We start from the raw sequence: 10,511 nt of genomic DNA on the forward strand, positions 1-10,511 counted from the left end.
TGAGCTGTCAAGTAATGGGGAGGCTACAAGTAGGGCTGGCGTTGACCCAGAAGGAAGCTTTGTACTAATTAGAAAGGCACTCCTGGGGACGTAGCACCTGTCACCCCTTATCTGCCCCTTCCTGCCAGGAGGGTTCAAGCCCATCCTTCTAAGGATTCAGTAAGGGCCTACACGTAATTCATAAGGATGAGGGCAGGGTGGGTATGAGGAGCTGTGAGCCGGGGATGGCAGCTTTGGCACCGCGCCCGCTCACCGCAACCGGGCCAGGTCCTCCATGTCTTCCAGGCCGTCTCCGAGGCTCCTGCCCTTGGCACCGGGGAAGAGTGGCACCTCCAGGCCTGGCCCAAGGCTCAGCTCCAGGTCCCTCTCCAGCACCGCCTCGTCCTCATCCTCGGGTTCCCACAGCTCCCTCAGGGACCCGCGGAGGCCCAGGTCTCCCTCCTGCTGCAGGCGGGTCTCCAGGGCGAGTCGGGGTAGCAGCACGGCGGCGCCAAGCCTAGGACCCTCGCGGGGGCCGGAGCCCTGCGCCCAGTGCACCCGGGGCTCGTCGTTCAGGGTCTCCAACTCCGCCTCACTGCTGGAGCCGCTCTCGTCGAGCGAGGGCCCGTCGGGTGCAGTCGGGGCAAGGAGGGAGCCGGGACGAAGACCGGACACCCCTTCCCCACTGGCCCTGCACCCCTCACTGTGCCCCCCCGACCCTGCACGAGGCCAACCTCGGCCTTCCCCCGTGGGGGCATCTGCGGACGCTTCTTCAGAGCTGCGGCTGCTCGACGCCGGCCCTGCCCTGTGGATCCTGGGGAACAGGACCGCGAACTTGGGATCTGGAGTCTCGTCCTCCAGATCGAAAGGGTCGTCGGGGACTGGGCTTGTCGGGACCTGCGGGGAGCGGCCGCCAGGGGGAGCCCTCGGCATACCCCCCAGCCCTGCTAAGCCAGCCAGGCGCAACGCTAGACGGTGCCGCAGCCCGGGCTCGCGGCCCCGCCCCTCGTCCGCTCTCTCGTGGTCCTGGCCCTCGTCACCTCTCTCGTGACCCCGCCCCTCGTCCGCTCTCCCGCGGTCCTGCCCTCCGTCTGCTTTCCCGCGGCCCCGCCCCTCGTCCCCTCGCTCGTGGCCCCGCCCTTCGTCCGCTTTCCCGTGGCCCCGCCCCTCGCTTCCTCTCCCATGACCCCACCCCTCGTCCGCTTTCCCGCGGCCCCACCCCTCGCTCGCCCGTGGCCCAGTCCCCTGTCCCTCGCCCTCTGGCGGCCGCCGCCGCTGCCGCAGCCGCCGCCGCAGCCAGCGCAGGAGGCCCAGGGCTCGCGCTACACTCAGGAGCCGCTCCTTGAGGCCAGCGCGGCGGGGGCCCACGGCCTGGGAAGCGGCGCCTGGCGGGGGCCTCGCGAGGAGCCTGCCGACCACCAGGAGGGCCGCCAGCGGGGCTGGGTCCTCCGGCCCAGCTCCTGCTGCGGCTCCCGCTTCGCCCTCGCCCGCCGCCGCTGGCACCCGCCCCGCCGCCTTTACGACCTGGTGGCGCGGAGCCCGGGCCGTCGAGGCCTGCGTTGTTTCTGGCTCGGCGCCCCGCTGCGCCCGATTGTCGCTCGGGTCCTGGGCCGGCCCAGTGTCCCGAGGAGCCCGCGAGCTGCCCTGGAAGGTCCTGGAGGCCATAGCTGTCCGGGAGCCCCGTCCAGGTCCGGTCCCCAGCGGACTCGAGTCGGAGTCCCCCCCGGAATGCTCGCTGGCTCCCAGGGGTCCCGTCCCCGACGACCCTTCCCGGCCCCGGGGATCTGCGCGGGGCCAGTCGCTGTCCGGGCCGTCGCTGCCTGGCTCCAGCGCTGACTCCGGCCCGGTTTTTGTCCCTTCCGAGCCCATGTCCGTAGGCTCCGGCGTGGGCCGCAGCTCCCGGGCTCTGCCGCGCTGGCTGCCGCTCTCCTGGGCCTCGCGGGTGTCGCTGTCCGGACAGGAGCTGCCTCCGTCCCCACCCGACGTGTCCCCATTGAGGCTCCTGGGCGTCCGGCGGCCCCGCGGAGCCGAGGACCCCTGATCTTTCCGCTTCCTCCTACGGCGGCCGCCCACCCCTTCTCTGCGGGAGAGGCTTCCCTCCTCCAGGCGCCCCGCGCGGCCGCCCCTGGGCCCGCGTCCCTGACGCTGCGCGCTGCTTTGCCTCTCCTGGGCCTCCGGGGACAGCCCAGCCCCTGGGCGTCTGCAGCCGCCGTTCTCCTCTGCAGTGGGCTTCCTGCGGCCACCAGCGGTCCCCTGGCCCCCGGCGGTGGCAGGCTCGGCCGCCGGTCTCGCCTTGTCCGCCTGACCGCGGTCGGATCGGCGTTCCCGGCTGGGCGCGCGGTCCGCGCTGGCCGACCCCGACTCCTGCTCCCCTGAGGCCGGCCTCCCGGGCCTCATCAGGCGCTGGGGCGCTTTGCGCTGGTTCTTGCCCATGGCTGGCCCAGAGGAGACAGGCTTCCCGACGCCCAGGTCCTCTCCTCTCCCCCGGGATCTGGCCGCCCTCGGTGACCCTCTGTGCAGTGCACCTCCCAGCTCTGCTCTCGCAGGGGCTATAGGCTCCTTCTACTCCCCGAGGTGCCCGCCTTACAGGACCATCAATAATGCAGAAGGCGGCGGGTCCTGACCCCCTCGGCCAACAATGGAGTAGAGGCGCCCAGGAAACAGGAGACGCTGCAGCTGCGGACAGGGCAACCGTGCCGCCGGGAGGCGATGCCAGCCAGGCCAGCCTGGCACCGCGCCAGACTGAGGAGGCCCATGCTCCACTCCCACCTCAGTGCTTCCCAGCAAGGAAGGGCCCAGAGAATCTGTCTGGACTTCTTCCTTCTGAGGGTTCCGAGGGACTGGGATCAGGGCTACCCTGGCACACGGCAGCACTCCATGAGTCGCTAGAGTTTTTGTTCTTTTCAGTTGTGGAATAAATAGAATTTACCGAAAAGTGCATAAAACATAAATGTACATTTTGAGCTGGTGTAAAACATGCCTGTCTACCTACCTCCTTGGAGTTGTGGAACAGAACCACAGCCCATACATTCCTGATTGCCCCAATGTGTGTGTTTTTTAAATATCTATTTTTAAAACAGGTAATACATTCACATCATTCAAACATCCAAACATTACCAGATAAAAGTCTCCCATTCCTGACCCTCAGTGTACGTGCTCAGTGTTCCCCTGAGGTTACCCATTTCTGTATTTCCTCGCAAAACTTTCCAGGCTGGCCGGGCGCGGTGGCTCACGGCTGTAATCCCAGCACTCTGGGAGGCCGAGGAGGGTGGATCACGAGATCAGGAGATCGAGACCATCCTGGCTAACACGGTGAAACCCCCGTCTCTACTAAAAAAAATACAAAAAATTAGCCAGGCGTGATGAGGGGCGCCTGTAGTCCTAGCTACTCGGGAGGCTGAGGCAGGAGAATGGCATGAACCCAGGAGGCAGAGCTTGCAGTGAGCTGAGATCACACCACTGCACTCCAGCCTGGGCGACAGAGCGTTTTGTTTGTCTCAAAAACAAACAACAACAAAAACTTTCCATGCAGAGAAAAGCAAATATATTTTTCCCGTTTAGCACAAGTGGCAGCTTATGTAGCTCGGGGTCTCCACCTTGCCTTTTTCACTTAACAGTGTAACCTGGTGATTTCATAATAATACCATAAAAAGCCAGCCTGCCTTCCTCCCTTCTCTCCTCCCTCTCTTCCGTGCAAATAAATACACCGTGGTTGAACCAATTCCTTATTGATAGGTTTTTATATCCAAAGTGGATCCTGGCCAAGTGAGGTGGCTCATGCCTGTAATCCCAGCATTTTGGGAGGCCAAGGTGGGCGGACCATCTGAGTTCAGGAGTTCTAGACCAGCCTGGCCAACATGGTGAAACCCCATCTCTACTAAAAATACAAAAATTACCTAGGTGTGGTGGCGTACGCCTGTAACCCCAGCTACTCGGGAGGCCGAGGCAAGAGAATCGCTTGAACCCAGGAGGTGGAGATTGCAGTGAGCTGAGATTGTTCCACCCTACTCCAGCCTAGGTGACAGAGCAAGATTCACTCTTTAAAAAAAAAAAAAGGCGGATCCTTCCTTCATCTCATCTTTTGCTTAAGTTACAGCCAATATTGGAATAGAATTTCACCAGCATCTGCATAGAATCAACTGTAAGTAGAATTGCTGCACCATAGGGCACGTGCATTTGTAATTTTGAGATTTCCAAATTTTTCTCCACAAAGGTTGTGCCGATTTATATTCCCACCAATAACAGGGGAGACCACCATTCTTTTCCAACACTCTGAAACATGACAAAATTTCAGTGCCACTTTGAAGAAATAAGATCTAGTGTTCAATAGATCAGTAGGATGACTATAGATAACATTAATTGATTGTACATTTCTTTCAAATAGCTAGAAGAGAATTGTTGGGAGAGAAGCTGAGTTTTGGGAGAGAAGCTGAGGCAGGGCTTGCAGGTCCCCTAGACTTGCTGGCTCCTTGCTTCTAGCACTCCCATTCTCTAAGCAGCCATATGTTTCTCGTTCACTTGATACACTATTTCCTTTCAACCAACCCCCACACCCTCACCGCCTGTTTCTTTGAGCACCAATAAATAGCCTGAGCTGCCATCACTCAGGGGCCTTCGCAGCCTCCACACTCGCGATGGTCCCCTGGTCCCACTTTCTCAAACTGTCTTTTTCTCATTCCTTTGACTCTGCCGGACTTCATCACCTCCATGACATGGTGTTGGGTCTGATTACCCCAACAGAGAATGATTCAAATGTTCCTAGTATTAGAAAAATAAGGTGACAGATACCCCAATTGCCCTGATTTGATTATATGAATATGTCAAATTATCACATGTACCCCCAAAATAAGTACATCTAATATGTATCAAAAATAACTTTTAAAAATAAAAATAAACTCAGTGCCTCTTTAAGTTCATTTATCTGTGAAAATAAGCAGCTCTCCCACTCTTAGAGCCGCTTAACTTCCTTTTCTGAGACCACTGTCTTATCCTTCCCCATCTCTCTATTGGGTGTGAGAAGGTCTGTTTCTTTTTTGAGACAGAGTCTCGCTCTGTTGCCCAGGCTGGAGTGCAGTGGTGCGATCTCGGCTCACTGCAACCTCTGCCTCCTGGATTCAAGCGATCCTCCCACCTCAGCCTGTAGCTGGGATTACAGGCGTGCACCACCATGCCCTGCTAGTTTTTTATGTTTAGTACAGATGGGGTTTCACCACGTTGCCCAGGCTGGTCTTGAACGCCTGGCCTCAAGTGATCCGCCGGCCTTGGCCTCCCAAACTGGTGGGATTACAGGTGTGAGCCACGTCACCCGGTCAGGACTGTTTCTTGATGATTAGACTGTTAAACCGGGGCAGGATTTGTGAGGCTACTTGAGGGCCCTGGGGCAAGGCAGCTGTGCAGGGGCAGGCTCAGAGGATCCGCGATGGAGTCAGATGGGTCATCCAGGTGGGGCCTGTGACCTGCCCCACAGGGACTCCCATGCCCCCACTGATCAGCTCGCTGTGGCCTTTCCTCACCAGGAGCAGCACCCAGTACAGAGCAGGGGAGGTGACATTCCAGACTGCAGCACTTTCCTTCGGAATGCCCTCGTCAGCCCACGCCTGCCTTATGCCCATCTCTCTGCACACCTCCTAGAACCAGCCTCAGACATGGCTGCAGCTGTTGTCAGCGCCCACGTTGCCCGAGAGGGCTGTTCACAGCCCAGAGGCCCGGTTTGAGCAACAAGTTGACAGTGATTCGGCCTTTATCCTCAAGGAGGCAGCCTTCTGGAGGGGGAGGCAGCTGTTCGAAGGACTACGAGCTCACAGGTAACCTCAGCCTGTAGATGTCTGCAAGCTGTACTCGGGCAAAGGATGATCATATTCTGAGCACTCGTTTCTCCTGCAAGAAGCAGAACGTGGGTGAGGTATTCACCCGGTGGATTAGTACATAACATTGAGAACTGTCTACAGCTGTCAGCAACAGCATAGATAATCTTGCAGGCATAATGGTGAGTGAAGGAAGCCAGGCATGAAAGAGCATCCACTGCATTCTATTTATATAAAGTACAAAAACAGGCAAAGTGATCTGCAGAGTAGTCCCTCCAGGGTCAGTAGTGACTCAAAGGGGACACAAGGGAAGCTCTGAGATATGGGTGATGCTGTTTGTTCAGTTTGTGGGGATTTGCTGAGTCGTTCTCCTATGACTTGTGCACTGTTGGTTTGTATCTTTTTTTTTTTTTTTTTTTTTGAGACGGAGTCTTGCTCTGTCGCCCAGGCTGGAGTGCAGTGGTGCGATCTCGGCTCACTGCAACCTCCACCTCCTGGGTTCAAGTGATTATCCTGCCTCAGCCTCCCAAGCAGCTGGGACTACAGGTGCACACCACCACGCCCGGCTAATTTTTGCATTTTTAGTAGAAACAGGGTTTCACCATATAGGTCAGGCCGGTCTCAAACTCCTGACCTCGTGATCCACCCACCTCGACCTCCCAAAGTGCTGGGACTACAGGCATGAGCTACCGCGCCCAGCCTGGTTTGTATCTTATAGCACAGTGGGCTGGGCATGGTGGCTCATAAATGTAATCTCAGCACTTTGAGAGGCTGAGGATTGCTTCATCCCAGAGTTCCAGACCATCCAGAGCAACACAGCAAGACCCCGTCTCTACAAAAAAATTTCAAAAATTAGCCAGAGGCCAGGCACAGTGGCTCATGTCTGTAATCCCAGCACTTGGGAGACTGAGGTGGGCAGAACACTTGAGGTCAGGAGTTTGAGACTTGCCTGGCCAACATGGTGAAACCCCGTCTCTACTAAAAATACAAAAATTAGCCGGGCGTGGTGGCACATGCCTCTAATCTCAGCTAGTCAGGAGGCTGAGGCAGAAGAATCGCTTAAACCTGGGAGGCAGAGGTTGCAGTGAGCAGAGATTGTGCCACTGCACTCCAGCCTGAGTGACAGAATGAGACTCTGTCTCAAAAAAAAAAAAAAGTATTAGCTGAGCATGGTGGCACACGCCTGTAGTACCAACTACTTGGGAGGCTGAGGTGGAGTATCGCTTGAGTCTGGGAGATGGAGGCTGCAGAGAGCAGTGATTGTGCTACTGCACTCCAGCCTGGGCAACAGAGCAAGACCCTGTCTCAAAAACCAAAACCAAAACCACAAAAAAACAAAAAAAATTAAGATAAATAGAGAGAGAAAGAGCTGTTTTTTTTTTTTTTTTTTTTTAGACGGAGTCTCATTCTGTCACTCAGCTACTCCCAAGTAGCTGGGACTACAAGTGCATGCCACCATGCCCAGATAATTTTTTATATTTTTAGTAGAGACGGGGTTTCACCATGTTAGCCAGGATGGTCTCGCTCTCCTGACCTCACGATCCGCCCGTCTCAGCCTCCCAAAGTGCTGGGATTACAGGTATGAGCCCCCACACCCGGCCAAAGAGCTCACTGTTTTGCCCTGGACAAACAATGATGATAATAGGAGCAGACAGCTAGCACCTCAGGACTTCTTATGCTCCAGGCATGTTGTAAGCACTTTTCTTTTTTTTTTTTTTTTTTTCCTGAGATGGAGTCTCGCTCTGTCGCACAGGCTGGAGTGCAGTGGCGCGATCTCGGCTCACTGCAAGCTGCGCCTCTCGGGTTCACGCCATTCTCCCGCCTCAGCCTACCTAGTAGCTGGGACTACAGGCGCCCGCCACTACACCCGGCTAATTTCTTGTATTTTTAGTAGAGATGGGGTTTCACTGTGTTAGCCAGGATCTAAGCACTTTTCTGTGAATTTATTTAATCCTGAGAGCACTGTAAGAGGAAGGTGTTACCAGCATGTTCATTCTAGGGATGATACCATGGAGGCACACAGCTAGGGAGTGTCATAGGGAGTGTCAGTGCTGGGATGCCAGCTCAGGCAATCTGGCTCCAAAGGCCCAGATGGAGAATGGGTGTGAGAGAAGTGTCAAAAAAAATTACAAGACGTTTAGTTAGAAGATCTTCAATGGCAGGCTAGACGCAGTGGCTCACGCCTGTCATCTCAGCACTTTGGGAGGCTGAGGCAGGAGGATCACCCGAGGTCAGCCTGATCAACATGGTGAAACCCCGTCTCTACTAAAAATACAAAAATAAGCCAGTTGTGGGGCCGGGCGCGGTGGCTCACACTTGTAATCCCAACACTTTGGGAGGCCGAGGCGGCCGGATCTTGAGGTCAGGAGATCGAGACCACGGTGAAACCCCGTCTCTACTAAAAATACAAAAAAAATTAATTAGCTGGGCGTGGTGGCAGGCGCCTGTGGTGCCAGCTACTCGGAGAGGCTGAGGCAGGAGAATGGCGTGAACCCGGGAGGCGGAGCTTGCAGTGAGCCGAGATTGCGCCACTGCACTCCAGCCTGGGCGACAGAGCGAGACTCCATCTCAAAAAAAAAAAAAAAAAAAAAAAGAGCCAGTTGTGGTGGTGTGCGCCTGTAATCCCAGCTACTCAGGAGACTGAGGCAGAAGAATCACTTGAACCCGGGAGGAGGTTGCAGTGAGCTGAGATCACACCAGTGCACTGCAGCCTGGGCGACAGAGCGAGACTCCGTCCAAAAAAAAAAATCTTAACTGGCTTTACTTGCGATTCTAAAATCAGGCAACACCTCATTCTATAAAATATAATTATATAAAATAGAATGAATGTTCTTACGAGCCGAGCAGAGGAGCCTGGCTTTAGACAGAAAAGGGGTGAGGGAAACACAGAGAACAGAAAGCACATGGGTGTTTTAAAATTTTTTGTTTTGTTGATTTGGAGCTACGCTGAGTCGTCAGACTGCAGTGCAGTGGCCAAATCTTGGCTCACTGCAATCTCTGCCTCCCCGGTTCCAGCCATTCTCTTGCCGCACCTCCTAAGTAGCTGGGATTACAGGCACACGCCACTGCAGCCAGGTAATTTTTGTATTTTAGTAGACAGGGTTTCACCACGTTGGCCAGGCTCGTCTCAGCCTCCTGACTTCATAATCCGCAATCCTTGGCCTCCCAAAGTGCTGGGATTACAAGTGTGAGCCACTGCACCCAGCCCCAATGGGTGGTTTCAAAGTGGTTTTCCTTGTAAAGGTTAACACAGAGAGAGAACTTCCGGGATTGGTGGGTTTTTGGTCTCACTGACTTCAGGAATGAAACCGCAGACCCTCAGGGTGAGTGTTAACTAGTTCTTAAAGACAGCGTGTCTGGAGCTTCTTCCTGCTGGTGGGTTCGTGGTCTCGCTGGCTCAGAAGTGAAGCTGCAGACCTTCGCGGTGAGTGTTACAGCTCTTAAGGTGAAGCATCTGGAGTTGTTCGTTTCTCCCGGTAGCTTCGTGGTCTTGCTGGCTTAAGGAGTGAAGCTAGAAACTTTTGCAGTGGGCGTTACAGCTCACAAAACCAGTGCGGACCCAAAGAGTGCACAGCAGTAAGATGTATTGCAAAGAGCAAAACAACACATCTTCCACACTGCCGAAGGGAAGCCTAACGGATTGCCGCTGCGGGCTCGGGCAGCCTGCTTTTATTCTCTTATCTGGCCCCACCCACATCCTGCTGATTGGTCCATTTTACAGAGAGCTGATTGGTCCATTTTGACAGGGTGCTGATTGGTGCATTTACAATCCCTGAGCTAGACACAAAAGTTCTCTACGTCCCCACTAGATTAGCTAGATACAGAGTGCCCACACAAACGTTCTCCAAGTCCCCACCAGAGTAGCTAGATGCAGAGTGTGGATTGGTGCATTCACAAACCCTGAGCTAGACACAGGGTGCTGATTGGTGTGTTTACAAACCTTGAGCTAGATACGGAGTGCCCATTGGTGTATTTACAATCCCTTAGCTAGACATAAAGTTTCTCCAAGTCCCCGCCAGATTCAGGAACCCAGTTGGCTTCACCCAGTGGATCCTGTAAGGGGGCCGCAGGTGGAGCTGCCTGCCAGTCCCGCACCGTGTGCCCACACGCCTCAGCCCTTGGGTGGTCGATGGGACTGGGTGCCCTGGAGCACGGGGCGGTGCTCATCGGGAGGCTGGGGCTGCGCAGGAGTCTACAGCGCGGGGGAGTCCCAGGCATGGCGGGCGGCATGTCCCGATCCCTGCCCCGAGGGGAGGCAGCTAAGGCCCGGTGAGAAGTAGAGCACAGCAGCTGCTGGCCCAAGTGCTAAGCTCCTCACTGCCCGGGGCGGGCAGGGCCAGCGGGGCCGGCTGGCTGCTCCAAGTGTGGGGCCCGCCGAGCCCACGCCCACCCGGAACTCCCGCTGGCCCACAAGCGCCACGCGCAGCCCCGGTTCCCGCCCGCGCCTCTCCCTCCTCACCTCCCCGCAAGCTGAGGGAGCCGGCTCCGGCCTCGGCCATCCCAGGAAGGGGCTCCCACAGTGCAGCGGTGGGCTGAAGGGCTCCTCAAGTGCCGCCAAGGTGGGAGCCCAGGCAGAGGAGGCCCCGAGAGCGAGCGAGGGCTGTGAGGACTGCCAGCATGCTGTCACCTCTCACTTCCTTATCACGCTGGCTAAAACTGGCCGGTTTGGGGATTTGGCTGTTATCTCTCTCTCTTGATTTCGTGGCAGGTCAGATAAACAACTTAGTT

The 10,511-nt window shown here is 56.2% G+C and overlaps 1 protein-coding gene across 2 annotated transcripts in view; it reads right to left on the bottom strand.

Moving 5' to 3' along the window:
- MYO15B (myosin XVB) overlaps positions 1-2,412 on the bottom strand; it is a 43,454-nt gene extending 41,042 nt beyond the window's left edge. For both annotated transcript variants that reach the window (XM_032178759.2, XM_058428817.1), the window contains exon 1: positions 254-2,412. In XM_032178759.2, the coding sequence (XP_032034650.1) occupies positions 254-2,412 (2,159 nt within the window). The remainder of the gene's footprint in view (positions 1-253) is intronic.
- Between the last annotated feature and the right edge of the window lie 8,099 nt (positions 2,413-10,511).

Source organism: Hylobates moloch, unplaced genomic scaffold (assembly GCF_009828535.3).
Source record: "Hylobates moloch isolate HMO894 unplaced genomic scaffold, HMol_V3 SCAFFOLD_15, whole genome shotgun sequence".
NCBI classification, from domain to species: domain Eukaryota; kingdom Metazoa; phylum Chordata; class Mammalia; order Primates; family Hylobatidae; genus Hylobates; species Hylobates moloch.